At 46.1% G+C, this 14,359-nt stretch overlaps 1 protein-coding gene across 2 annotated transcripts; it reads left to right on the forward strand.

Annotated features, from left to right (window-relative positions):
- Nucleotides 1–114: 114 nt before the first annotated feature.
- LOC135371595 (zinc finger protein 883-like) lies at nt 115–14,048 on the forward strand. Of its 2 annotated transcripts, none has more exons than XM_064605581.1 (5): nt 115–290; nt 550–676; nt 2,369–2,598; nt 5,858–6,010; nt 11,903–14,048. In XM_064605581.1, the coding sequence occupies exons 3-5, from the start codon at nt 2,442–2,444 to the stop codon at nt 13,564–13,566; spliced, it is 1,974 nt and encodes a 657-aa protein (XP_064461651.1). In that variant the 5' UTR covers nt 115–290; nt 550–676; nt 2,369–2,441; the 3' UTR covers nt 13,567–14,048. The 2 variants fall into 2 exon arrangements, with proteins under 2 accessions (XP_064461651.1, XP_064461650.1); XM_064605580.1 differs by lacking the exon at nt 115–290 and adding an exon at nt 304–485.
- The last annotated feature ends 311 nt before the right edge of the window (nt 14,049–14,359 follow it).

The following is a 14,359-nucleotide window of genomic DNA, read 5'->3' on the forward strand; positions in this document are numbered from 1 at the left end:
TTGTCTTTTCACGTTGTGTGTACTGTTTAGGTACAATTAGTTAGCGCAGGTCTCTTCTGGTCGGCGATATATCTCTTGAATTTTTAGGCGGGACACGCGCATTCGTAGTAAATTACCGGCAAAATTAACACGAGTTCCGTGATATCGGGAATTGAATTCTCCAAGATACGTGCCAGAAAACGCGATTGTATAGTTCTTAGACGTATCATCATATTTTATCTCTCTTTACACTTAGCGCTTAGCGCCATGCAAGACATCGACACCATTCTTTCCTCCTTTCTTCCATGGCGGTAAGTAAACATGTTCGCGGCAGAAACTTTGAAACTTTAAAGTTCCTAGCACGCTTCTAGTAATGGCAAAGTAGCTTCGAGTGTTGCTTAGAAGCGGCCTTTACTCTTCATTTCGAGGCGAAGTAAATGTGGTGCTCTGTCAATGGAGACGGCATTGGGGTCGTCGCTACACAAAGAGGCTGTCTGACATTACGCGTAAATCTACTTCCCAGTTATTATTATTACTATGCATAACATCCTTTGTTCCGTGCTATCTTAGTGCTCGAGGATTGTCGGGGACGAACAACAATTGGAGAAGCAACCAGGACAGAACACCAAAGACCGGGAAACACACACAACCCATGCTCGAACGAGTTGAGAAAAACAAGATTCCTCTTCAGAACACAGTGAGTTCTATCTAGTTTCGGGTGTGACATTGGCCTGCAGAATTCACCTTGAGTATAATTAAATGTTGTAACGTGTGCCAACAAAGCGAGGTGGGTTCCTACTTTTCGTTGTTTTTTCAAAAACACGTTGAGGCCCCGAAAAGCGAATTGCAAGGGCTGATTTTCTTCACATAAATGAAAACATGCATTCACATCAAGGCGCGTGCACCACACCGCGTGTAAAAGATGTGTCTCTTGAAACATGTTCATTCGTTCTTCACTTATCCACGGGAATTGTTTTCAACGTTTCATTTTTTTAAACCATTTATTTTGGCAAACACCAACAACTTATCGCGATTAATTGAGCTTAGAGCTTTTTTTTTTTTTTTACTTTTGGTAGTTCTGTTTTCTGGCTGTTTGGCCTTCGTATAGTTTGGCCTTATGATTGTCACCCATTTCATAATGGCTCCACTTCTTTGCAGTTATTTTTTTTAATTCGGTGTAAAAGAGAAACTTTTAGAACTTTGGAAGAACCGAGATTCTCTGAAAAACAATTTGAAGAACAATCCGGCTGCGGCAAAGGAACGTGGTCTTACAGCGGCAACATAACCCTCGTAGAACTTTTCCTGTCTTCAAAAACCTACTTTCGGGTTTTCAAACCACCAATGTGGGACCTGTAGCAGGAGCGCGAGGGGTCAAGCGAAAATGTCAGCGAAAACTATATGATTAGTCCTCATTCGATAACGGGACACTTGAGAGCGCTGTGATCATGGGCGGCGGCTTTTTCCCGGAATTGTCCCGGAGGGGGGGGGGGTGCAGGCTCCCTCCTGGAAGTCTACCGAGCCGACACTTGAGATGAAAGTTTCAAGGGATGTCTTAAGAAATGCGTGTTTCAGTGATCATGATAATCCTGTAAAAATTTGTCTCACAACGTCGCAACTAGGAATTCCGGACACCCTGCCCGACCTCCTGTAAAAATCCTGTAATCGTGTAAGCATCCTGTAATCCTGTAAAAATTTCCTGTAAAAATTTGTCTCACAACGTCGCAACAAGGAATTCTGGACACCCTGCATGACCTCCTGTAAAAATCCTGTAATCCTGTAAAAATTTCTTGTAAAAAAATCCTGTAAAAATCCTTTAATCCTGAAAAAATTTGCCTAGTGACGTCGCAACAAGGAATCACGACACCCTGGCTGACCTCTGTGCATGAAAGGGGAGGGGGATGTTGTGCCCCGGCCCCCTCCGGCAGATTGAAAACTCTCCACCCGTGGGACTGACATTGTTTTTCTGCTCACCTAAAGTTAGTCTTTGTAGCCGGCACAAAAAGGATCCCTAACAGGTACAAAGTTGCAATCAGCAGGTTTCATGTCATTGTATCGCCCACTAAAACTTTCCATTGACATTTTCACTCTATTTCTTACAATTAAAAAACTAATTGTTCTTGCTTCATAAATTAATTACAAAAATGGTTTGAGTATCCTAACACCACTCGTAAGGTAACACTGTACAGTCTGTCTTTTTTTTTGATGCGTGACGAACCATTTTTTGAAACTGGCTAATTTTTCGTGATGCACCCTTAATTGCGTTGAGCCCATAATATTTGGACAAGTAGATTTTTCAATACGTTTTTTTTATCGTATTAGGTGAAACAACCTGTGTGCATTTTTTTTTGTTTATTCTGTTACCCACTTGTCTCTTCTTGTGTCATTTCAGGGACAAGGGGTGTTAACTTCCCATTAAAGATCCAAGTGATACCTGTGCGTTTGAGTTCTTGAGTCCCATCCTTATGGATCCACAGCTGCAAGAAATGTGCCTCTCCCCAAAGTTCAGTGTTCAGCTCTCGAGAGTGAAAGTGGAACCTCCTGACGCTGCATGTCTACACGAACAGGGACAGATAAAGGAACAGTACTGCAGCGAGTCTCCATCAAGAAGCGATAGTTACGGTAAATTATTTTATAGATTACGTAAGGTGGTGAGTATGTTTTACGGAATGCCCCCCAGGGGAAAGTATCGCAGCGAGGTTTCGGTAAGTCATGTCAGATTCACATTCGGACTCCTTTATTTTCAAAACTCATAATTTACGTACAGTAGAAACTGGACTGTGGGGGCAAACTGCCCCTACTCGGACAAGTGAACATTTACTACTATTTCTCGCGCATCCTCGAAAGATTTCTGCAAACTGTGTACCGTAATTTCGCGCGTATTAGTCGCGGCTTACGCGCGATTCTTTTTTTTTTTTTTTTCTCACGGGCGCTCTGCGGCTCGTCCATCGGTGCGGCTTATCCGATGACAATTTCTTTTCCTGCTTCGCCGTGGGCTCGCAATCTGGCGTAGAATGCGTCGACCTACTCACCAGGCTGTTGCCCTTCACGGTGAAACCGTCAGCTCTCGTAGATTACGTTTGCCGGGTGGACGTAGTGACCCTCTAGTTTAGTTATCACTTCGTCACACTTACCGGCCTCGGTGGCTCAGTCGGTAGCGTGTTCGCCTGCTGATCCCGAGATCGCGGGTTCGAACCCGGCCGAGGACGCCAGCAACTTGGTGGCTGGGTACAAGTTGCTTAGACACGCCGTCTTCCGCGAGGGACGTTAAATACGGGGTGCCGTGTGATGAGCTTTCATTGCACGTTAAAGAACCCTCAGGTGGGCAAAAGCAATCCACAGACCGACCGCTGTGGCGTCGCTCATGATCTCAGTTGTCTCGCGACGTAAACCCCCAATTATTATTATTACTTCGTCACACTTGCTGTCTTCGGGTTTCTCGAGGCCCAGAGGAGCGTGCGAGCTTGGGGCCCCATGCCAGTAGAGGGGTCAACGATGAAAGATGAAAGTCACTGAAAAGGTTAGCCAGCTGTAGGGATCGAACCCACATCTTCTGGATTACCGGGTGGGTTCGATCCCTACAGGTGGCTAACCTTTTCAGTGACTTTCATCGTTGATTTCTGAGGCAATTTGAGGCTTTGTTTGTATCTGTCCCTTCTGTGTTGTTCCAGCCTCAGAACATCAGTTTCTCTCTAGTAGAGGAGTGTTCGCATGCGTGTTTCATCTTGAGATAACTGAAGCGAAGGCATAGTCCCCAAAGAACTGCTCGCCGCGACGGCCACTCTGCTGGGTTACAAAGTTCAACTTGGAAGGCGCTGGGAGACCAATGCCACTGACACCGATGAATTGTAGCGAATGAGGCTTCGTAGATGCTGACGCTGCATTGGCCGCGGTTTCTCCACCTAGTGGGGGATCTGGTATGGTGGAATGAAGGGGGGGGGCCGCATCACCCCACTTCTGACACCACGGTGTTGCGCGAATGATGAGCAGCCAGCTCGTGCGAAAGCAACGCAGGAAGAAGACTTTATTTTCGTAAGCCGTCGTCTTTGGTGTGGCGACAACACTGACACCGGGACGAGGACGTAGCGAGTAAGAACAAAGGTACGGCGTAACACATTGAGATTAAGAGATAACAGTCACGCAATATCTCTCGTACGGCCTGTAAACAAGACAGCTACGCAGCTACCAAAAATATATTGAAGTCGCTCAGTCGAGCACGCTTCTTCAAATTAATATATGACGTGTGGGATGTGCTGACGCATTTCTGTTTGTGAAGGCAAAGAAGGCACGAAAATGCTACATTCCCGTCACCTTTTGCCACCTTCACCCTGAACATCTCCTCCAACCCAGGCCATGTTGACGTGCTTATTATCAGTTGCAATCTCGTAGTGCGACGAGTGATCCTCACTGGAGCCCACAAGTGTGGAGGTGGGAAAGAAAATACGGGGACTAAGGTCTCTTCCCGGGATACGCTGCTAGGCTAATGACTTGCATGAGCTGTATGTTTAATGCACTCTGGTCTTGTTGCCCAGGTCAGGTGAACACACTTTACAACAACATGGCGAATCAGCAGAGAGTGACAATACCGTCTCAGGATTCGAATTTAGGCGACGCGTAGTTACTCTAATATATCCATTGGCAGCAGCTGGGAGTTGACACACACACACACACATAAAAGAAGAAATCCAGGGTCTTTCTCCGAAGATGCTTTCATGGTCGGTGGACCGGAAAGCGTTGCAGCATTCGTAGGGTTCTTCGTAATTCGTAGGTTTTTGGGTTAAACCTAATTTCAAACCCTTCCCTGAACAAGTTTTCAAGAATTCGGGTAAAACACGATATCTACCCGAAATCCTTGTGGTCCTTGTGTAATCCTTGCGGAAATGCTCATCGTTCTCTGTAAACCGTCGGAAAAGTGAAGCATAATATTAGCAAAGAGAGCTATTTGTGACAATCTATTTGTCCTCCTTTTAGAATCCCCTCCTGCAGAAGAAAAAAAAGATGAACTTTTGTGGAGCTCGTGCAAGCGTTTGAATACCACGGTCATTCACTGTCCCAGTTCAGAGCGGAAATATAAAGGTTCTCATTTCTTGTTCCAGTGTCACAGCAACTGTTCGTTTCATATGCCTTTCGTTTCACCCGAAAATCCAACCGGTGACATATCAAAGAGAGATCATAGAGCCCGATTTCCACCCTGATTCTCGGGCGTAAATAGCACCCAATTTTTCCCTCCCGAATTTGACAAATCATAAAACCTGAAAACGAAGAACCCTAGGCATTCTCGATGCCGGTCACTTTAGGACTGAACAAGAGTATGACTGTCGACCAGAGGCCCCCAGGTGCTGAACATCCAGGTCAGGTCACCTTGTGTTAGAAGCGTGCAGCATTTCGAGAATTTCCACATAATAATTGACCGTGTTGTCCCTGTTGAAGGCAAGCATGAACGAAGGAAATGAACGAACGAGTTAGCGATTTTTGTAACTGAATACGTTATTAGTTACAATTTTTAGAAAAGTAACTTGGTCGTTACTTTGTTGCCAAAAAAAAAGTAACTGGTTACTGGGTAACGAGTGACGTACAACTCTTGCCCTAACTGCATACTACCCCAACGGGGAATGTTTCATGGAACGTTTCAGAGGAAAATATTATTGAAATTAAAAATAATATTGCTCACCTACATAGTAGACATCATTTAAGAACACAAGATTACAAGCAAGGTTTCGTGGATTGATGTTTCTGTATGTATTATGTACAGGTTGGAGCCAATAGAATGTAATTAGATTCAGAAAAGGGAACTGACTGAAAGTTGAGATGACCGTATGACTTTACTTGAAGCTTTACAATGTGACAACTTTTACTTCTTCCTTGTTTGTTTTTGCTTCAGGGGAGACAGCTGCGATGTACCACATCAAAGAAGAACCTCAAGAGCACTGTTCAAGTGAACATCCCATCGTAGAAGTGAAAACCGAGCCGTACAACACTGCAATCTTGGCGGAACAGGACCAGATGGGACACAGACAAAACTCAATGTCTGGAGGTAAATATAAAGTGCTCAATTGATCCAATCGCAAAAAAAAGAAGAAAAAAAACGAGTGGCAGGGTGTGCATGAAAAAGAGAAAGGAATGCGACAGAAATATTTTTTTACTTTTTGATGAGGCACGTATTAGAACTTTCTAGCACGTGCTCTGTTTTACTGAAGTGTCTCAGGCAGAATCACGCCGAGATATTTCATTACATACATTATCGCATTATCTCGACATTTTCAGCTTTAATTGGAAATATGAACCGCAGCGTAGGTAATGTTTAAAATTGAAAAGACTGGTAGATATGGAGGGGAGAAAGAGCTATTGGGGGAGCAGCCACCTTGAATACATGGTGTTTCACGTACGACCCCTAATTATTTAAAAAAAATGTACTTGAGATAAAAATTGGAAAGCTTCTGCGTGATGCTTGTGAAGGTTTTTGCCGCCCAAACAGGTGGTTTCCATCACTGTACCGCATTAATTTGTCTAATTAGTTTAATTGAATTAAAATAAATTCCCAAGGAAACGTCTCTCTTCTTTGTGCTAATTAGAAAGCCCGTGGCCACAACACCCCATTTCAGTCACGATTACCGGATCTTTCACGATCTTCGGGCAGTTTTGTACTTGTTTTCGGGTGTCGAATTTTTGTGGAAAGATCGTCAAAGATCATGAGAGACCCACGAGACCCCCCTTGACAACGACGTGACGCAACACACTTAATTATTCAATTTCTTATTAAATGAATAGTGCAGACGTAAGAAAATAATTTGAATCGACACAACACAATCAGTAGCTAGCACTACTAGAGAGCTAGACCTGTGTATCCTCCAGTCCGACGAAAGGAGGTTTGAAACCCAGCCCACAGAGTGATGGTAGAAAAAATGTCACTTCCTGAAATTGGGAGAGGGAAGGTATTGTCCCAGCCAAAGCAGGATGAGATAAGCTATGTCTGTGTTATCTCTTCCTATCATGCCGGTGTGAGCTGGGTTTCCAATCTCCTTTCGTCGGACTGACAATGATTTCGCGGAAAAATTCGTCACACACTATCATCTGCGAGCTCCGTAGAGCATTATTTTGGGCTATTTAACTCCCGTCAGTTATCATTAATTTGAGTAAATTTGGCACGCTCTTCCCCCTAGGGCAATGAAGTGACCTTTACTCGGCACATTTCCGAGTTCAGTTCGCAAAAATTTACATAATTAAACTTGGGTTATGTGACATGCACATCAGGAGGTGGCAAGAACTTAGTAAGAACAAATGCCGTTGACCGCATGATTCTGTTTGGCGTAGTTTTCTTAATTAAAATTCAGAGCCACGTTTTCGGGGACGTCCTGTATGTGCCTTTGCTTCTTATACGCCCCCTACAGAGTGATCGAGAGAATAGAGGTGGGGCTCCAATCTTGCGCCAAGATGAAATCGCTGAACTTTTCCTTGCGCCAGTCTCTCACCAATTTGTGCGCAAAGTCTCGTTGGGACATGTATGGTTTGTTATCTTGTTATGTTTAGAATGTCGTTCAAGTAGTTGTGCTGGTCGGGCTTTACTCTGGGATCCACGAATATCGGGGGAGACTGGGTGTCACAGGGTGACCAACGCACAGACCATCGCGTGTCGTGGCCCGGCAGGGAAGCCGTGTGGCCCCGACTTTTCCCGCGCTTTCAATCCGAAATACAACGGAGTCTCACTGAATGGAAATCTCTTAAACGGAATTACTGCTTTGACGGAACAGCAGCCGCAAGGTTGTTTGGATTCCTATTTATCAGAGGTGTGCGAATATTGAAATTTTTGAATACGAATCGAATACGAATATATCTGAAAAATTGTACTTCGAATATCGAATATTGCGTCATAGGTTAAAGGCCCCTAAGAGTTAATTATGTTAATGATTATTTAAGTTAAGAGTTCATTAAGCTAATTAGGCCCCGAAAACAAGCGTCGCCACAGTTGTGACGAAAAATATCCCAAGTGCTAATGCGGAATTTGTATTGGGTTACCATAGGGTATAGATGCTTATATGCATGTGTGCAGTAAAAATATTTTTACAGTGGAACAAGGTGCTGTTCTTATGAAGCAAGCTGAAATCTGTAAAAAAAGAAAGAAAAACTTGCACTTCAAAAACCTTTCATGAACAGTGAACGCCTGTGTTGGCATTGTAAGTGCGATGAAACGGTAACTTCTCATTACGGCCAAAGTCTCATTAGAGCCGAAAGTTTCATTACGGCCAAGATACCATTAAGGCCGAAGGTAGTCTCATTTCGGCCGAAGATGTTTTGTCATGGCCAAAAGGAAAACAGAAGTATCCACCATATTAGCAATCGCTGTGTTATGCTTCCCGAAGTGTGTCCGAGGCGGTGTGCCCCCACAGCTTGTGTCACACACAATGCTTCATGCACACAATACTCCGACAGTGTTTCATGCATCCCTCGAGAGAAATGTTTTTACTCTCATACTGTGTCGTACGATGTTTTTATGTGTTACGCCATTTTCTCTCAGTATTTGAGCAACATCCTACTCATTTGTTCTGTGAGCAAACTGTTTGTGGGTCTTCGTTGATTTCTTAGGCAATTTGAGGCTTTGTTTGTATCTGTCCCCTCTATGTTGTTCCAGCCTCAGAACATCAGTTTATCTCTTGTTTGTGGGTGTTCTGAACAGTTACTCCACAAGGAGCCCACTGGGAGCTCCAGGAGCCACATGAGCTATGGCCATGATCTTTTCCTCCACTAGCTGCCTTCTAAAATTAACGTCCACCTGAAATTAAAAAAAGTACATAAGGTTCTGAACAAAACGACATATGTTTTTGTTTGATGATGATCATAAGATATCTGGTGTCGACTTTTTCATATAATCGAAACATATTCAAGAAATTATGGACAACAATGTCAATTATGTCATGATGCGGCTGCATAGCCAGAAAAATATTTCAGGAGGTGTCTTATGAGGTTTACATGGGATGGGGAAGCCTCCCTTGTCAGTGATTTATCCAGACCCCCCCCCCCCCTTACACCCCCCAAATATTCAGTGACAGCCCCCTAACTCCTGTATACCATCACAATAAGGAACACCATACAAAACACAGACATGGACAGAGCAGCATTCAACTGGCACCTGAAGTTTATTTTCATAATCCACCAACTCCGGAAGGTCGCGGGAGAGAAAAGCAAGTTCGAGTGGGGACAGGTTGACTGATTTTTGGTTAACTTTGTTCGGGGAGCTCAACGAGAACAGCCTCCATAATCTCACGGCCTAACCTTGAACGCTGTCTGAAGACAAATGTTCGTCTATTGTACCCGATAAATCAAAGAAAAAGCGACAAGAAACTTCTTCCTCCGCTGCGGTGTGGTTCCGAGTGAAAAATAGCGGACGGCGTTCCTCTAAATCAACCAGCGGCTCTACTTCCTTGACGTCAAACTGAAGCGGGCGGCTCGTTGGGTCGTTCGGGGCATTGCCACAGTTGCGCACAGTCACGATTTTCGAAATCGGATTCTGCGATCCTTGTGCACCTGTTCGTTGAATTACGTCGCATTGTGCATTTTGATAGATGGGAGAACGGCTTGGTTTAACAAATTAGCAGTGATTTAAGTACATTCCGAGCTCCTTCGAGGCAAGGGGCCGTTCAACGAAATACTAGCGTGTCGTAGTACACACCCACCCGGTGGCCTCTGCCTCTTGTGAAGCCTTTCCTGGCTGTGCTACAACATGTTGCTGACTTCCTCTCAGCAGCTCGAGGATATAGTGTTCCTTGCATGGACGACACACGGAGAGACAGCACAAACACAACAGCGTCAAACATCGACTGACGTTTATTACAGAGACAACACCACTGAGGCTGGCCCCCAAGGTCCATCTGAAGGAAGGTGATCTCATTCTCTCTAGGGATGAGAGTTTTGCTGCTTACATTGCTGACTGTCTTACCTTGCGTTCGGCCAGGTTATGTTCCAGAACAAGCACGCTCTACCAGTCTGTGGTTGTTTCCGTGGCCGTATTGGCCATCGGCGCTCGAATGGCAATCGAGAGATGCGAAGTTCAGGTTCCACCGATGTCGGACTTTTTTGATGACTGTCATATTTCAGTTGTTTTCAAAAGACAGGAATCTTATTCTCGCCACGAATCCGTCTATGCCTGCTTGCATACGGGTGAAACGGGACAAGCAGTGCGCAGACATATTGTCGACGAGTCGAACATCTTCAGGCTTTATTCGGAATTCGCTGTGTTCATCCGTTCGCCTGGCAGCCGCGAGTGGAGCTCGAGAGATATTTGACGTCACTGCTCGTCAGATTTTCCCGCAACGCTTTGCGGCAGCGGATGCGCTCCGTGGGTGATTGTGTCAGGTGGGCGGCCCAGCGCGCTCGTAATCGTCAAAGATATGCCCATCCTTTACAGCGTGCTCGCAAAATACCAGTGGCACCGTAATTCTGCGTAAGATTTACATCTCGTTCTGACCCTTTTTCACAGTGGACAAATTTTGGTTTAAGTGACAGTTCTCATTAGTCACATGTCCCTAACCTGGAGACACGAAGAAGCACGTGCTAATGCGCAGAGTGGAAATGCTGTACAGATGCTGTCTCTATCCCATCACATTGTGTTTCTGTTGGATGTTGTAAAAGCCGCACGCATTAACAGACTGAGGCTCAAAAAGGGTTGCATTGGAGGTTGGTTATGTTGTGATGCATGGGAAATGTAACGACTGTGTGGTGATGTGGTGTAAGAAGTCCGAAGTGATGTCTGGAAAATGTTAGGAGTGGGAGTATTTAATACGTTTTTTAAATAAACGCTCACTCCTTCTCGATGTATGTCGTCAGCGACACTTCATTTCAAAACATGATCAGTTTACAACGGGGAGTGTAATGGAAATAGTTGGTCGGAACTGTAATCGGACTGTGTGCGCCGTTGGCCGTCGACTTCAGATTTGTGAAGGAGGGGAGTAGGTTGTCCTGCGACATTTAAATTGTCTCTGAGGATTTATGTAGTTGTTCTAAACCATCGTGTCGGCCATTTCTTGGAATGTTCTTCACATGAAAGCCGGGTGAGAACGTACGGGAGGTGCCGTGGTCCCCAGTCGTTTCTGAAAGTGGACACGCACAAAAGCGGACGATTTCTGTATCCTGTCACAGGCTTTCCCGCAGGGCAACGTCGCCATTCTCATTGTTGCCAATGCAGATCGTGCCATGCTCTGCAATCTTTATCGCTTTAATTTGGTTATTAATTATTATTATCAATTTATTTGGTTATTAATAGCTGTGACGTGCTTTGTCGGGTAAACTTGCGGTATCCCATTTTGAACAAAGTGCAATCCAATGATACACTTTATCAGAGGGGTAGGGGGTATGAGACCGTCCCTTTATGTATACATTCTGTTGCAACTATCTTGCAAATCACGTTTAAATTGCGCTTCGGCGTCAGTGTTTACGCGAAAAGAATGTGTTGTTGTCGTCGTTACGCCTATAGGAAAGACTGTGACTGTGAGCAAATAGCTAGAAAAAAGCAATTGATGGCCAAAAATTTGCATTTTATAACAGACATTTATTCACGTACACATTCATGCTCGTTCTTGATTCAAGCTTATATTATGTCGTGTACTTAAAATACATATAATAGCAGGATTTCTGTGATACCTGGAGTCTGTTCCTACACTCGGTTTCTGCTTGCAAGCACTCCTGCCGGCTTCTGCTGTTCCGCATCTTCCCGACATGCCGGCCTACATCCAACACGTCGCCGATAATAGGGGACGCAGAATCTGTTATGTTGGCACGTTGTCTGGGCACGTTGGGCACAAGGAGGATTATTTGCTGAGGCGGACGGGCATAGCTTGACCGCAAACGCGATACCATAAGGTTTTTCTAATAGTTGTCCATTAGAGATGCACCCGTGCTGATAAGGCCTCTAAATGTCCCATTTTTGAAATTTCAGGAGCAAGAGAAACCACTGCTTTGCTCCACGTAAAGGACCAGCCCAGAGGCATTTGCGATGAAGAATCTTCAGGTTGCACTTTTTCAGAGACACCGTTCAAGATCAGCGCAATAACCGTTGAACCACAATTTGACAGCACTTCACGAGTCATTACAAACAGTCGAGCCACTGAACGACTTCAAGACCAAAGCGAGCCATGTGCACTTGTGTACAGCCGGAAGCACCACACGTTTGCACAGTGTCAGAATGACTCTGAAATATGTTCTACTGCTTCTCCACTGGGTGTTGAAATGGGAGAGGAGGGTACTGGGTGTGTCATCTGTTCCTCCTCTCTTCCTGCATTCTCGCGGTCGAGGAGTGATGAGAACTGCGTGTCGAGGTGTAGAGACGAGAAGCCATGTATGTCCAACCTCTGTTCTGCGCATCTCTGCAGGAGCACGAGCCTGTTGTGTCACGCACGAGCACACACAGGCAAGAAGCCGCACAGGAGTGACCACCACATTTCAAATTTCAACCAGATTGTGCACCAGTTGCGCCTTCGTAAGCGAGCGTGCACGGATGAGAAGCCATACAAATGCGATGTCTGTCCTGCACAATTCACCCGGAGTGCCCAAATGAACTATCACTGGCGGACACACATGGGCGAGAAGCCATACAAGTGCAATCTCTGTCCTGCAGAGTTCAGTTTGAGCGGCAATCTACAGCGTCACAAGCACACACACACGGGCGAGAAGCCCTACAAGTGTGATGTCTGCCCTGCAGAGTTCAGTCAGAGAGGGAGTCTACAGGGTCACAAGCGCACGCACACAGGAGAGAAGCCATACAAGTGCGATGTCTGCCCTGCGGAGTTCAGTCAGAGAGGGAGTCTACAGGGTCACAAGCGCACGCACACAGGAGAGAAGCCATACAAGTGCGATGTCTGCCCTGCGGAGTTCAGTCAGAGAGGGAGTCTACAGGGTCACAAGCGCACGCACACAGGAGAGAAGCCCTACAAGTGTGATGTCTGCCCTGCAGAGTTCAGTCAGAGAGGGAGTCTACAGGGTCACAAGCGCACGCACACAGGAGAGAAGCCATACAAGTGCGATGTCTGCCCTGCGGAGTTCGCCCGGAGCAACCATCTACAGGATCACATGTGGAGACACACGGGCGAAAAGCCATACAAGTGCGATGTCTGCCCTGCAGAGTTCAGCCGGAGCGGCCATCTACAGCGTCACAAGCAGACACACACGGGCGAAAAGCCCTACAAGTGTGATGTCTGCCCTGCAGAGTTCAGTCAGAGAGGAGGTCTACAGGGTCACAAGCGCACGCACACAGGAGAGAAGCCATACAAGTGTAATGCCTGCCCTGCGCAGTTCAGCTGGAGCGGACACCTACAGCGTCACAAGCAGACACACACGGGCGAAAAGCCCTACAAGTGCGATGTCTGCCCTGCAGAGTTCAGCCGGAGCGGCCATCTACAGTGTCACAAGCAGACACACACGGGCGAAAAGCCCTACAAGTGCGATGTCTGCCCTGCAGAGTTCAGCCGGAGCGGCCATCTACAGCGTCACAAGCAGACACACACGGGGGAGAAGCCATACAAGTGCGATGTCTGCCCTGCGCATTTCAGCCGGAGCGACCGCCTACAGCATCACAAGAAGGCACACACGGGCAACAACCCATAGAAGTGTAATGCCTGCCCTGCAGAGTTCAGCGAGACCATAAATGTACAGCATCACACGCAGACACACACAGGCGAGAAGCCATACAAGTGTGACGACTGCCCTGCGGAGTTCAGCCATAGCACAAACATACATTGTCACAAGGACACGCACACGAGTGAGAAGCCGTACAAATGTCATATCTGCCCTGCAGAGTTCAGCTACAGTGGGAACCTACAGCAGCACTAGCGGACACATACGGGCGAGGAGCCATACAAGTGCAATATCTGCCCTGCGGAGTTCAGCCAAAATGAGGACCTACAGAATCACAAATGGACACGCACGAGTGAAAAGCCATACAAGAGCGGAAACCTTCGGCACAAGCGGAGACGTACGCTCTAGAAGCAGTACAAGTGCGATCTCTGCTCTGCAGAGTTCGGCCATAGCACGAGCCGGTCGTATCCATAGCTCGGCATCTGGATAAATAAAGCATGAGTTGAGCCACAGGCTACGCACTTACGTGAACATGGAAGAAGCGTATAAATGTGTGCGATGATGCCGCATATTAGTGCACTCTCCGGGTAACATAACACTTGAGATTGGAGATAGATCAAAAGCCAGGGGAGACCATGAGGAAAACTTACACACGCTGACTTGACGTAACAATGAAACAAAATGTAATATGACGTTTCAGGTGCCTGTTCGGGCATCATCATCAGAATGAAACAAGAAACAGTTTGTCATTCGAGTTCTACTTATAGCTTAGTCATGACCTTGTAGCAGTCAGGTAGTGGCCCTGCCGTGGTCTTTGCATTGT

The sequence above is a fragment of the Ornithodoros turicata genome, unplaced genomic scaffold (assembly GCF_037126465.1).
Source record: "Ornithodoros turicata isolate Travis unplaced genomic scaffold, ASM3712646v1 Chromosome117, whole genome shotgun sequence".
Lineage (NCBI taxonomy): Eukaryota > Metazoa > Arthropoda > Arachnida > Ixodida > Argasidae > Ornithodoros > Ornithodoros turicata.

Bases quoted from the DNA above. Each gene is read 5' to 3' on its own strand.
- LOC135371595 (XM_064605581.1), top strand. From the start codon at position 2,442: ATGGATCCACAGCTGCAAGAAATGTGCCTCTCCCCAAAGTTCAGTGTT. The intron at 2,599-5,857 runs GTAAATTATTTT...TTTTTGCTTCAG, and splicing joins ATCAAGAAGCGATAGTTACG to GGGAGACAGCTGCGATGTAC. The intron at 6,011-11,902 runs GTAAATATAAAG...TTGAAATTTCAG, and splicing joins ACAAAACTCAATGTCTGGAG to GAGCAAGAGAAACCACTGCT.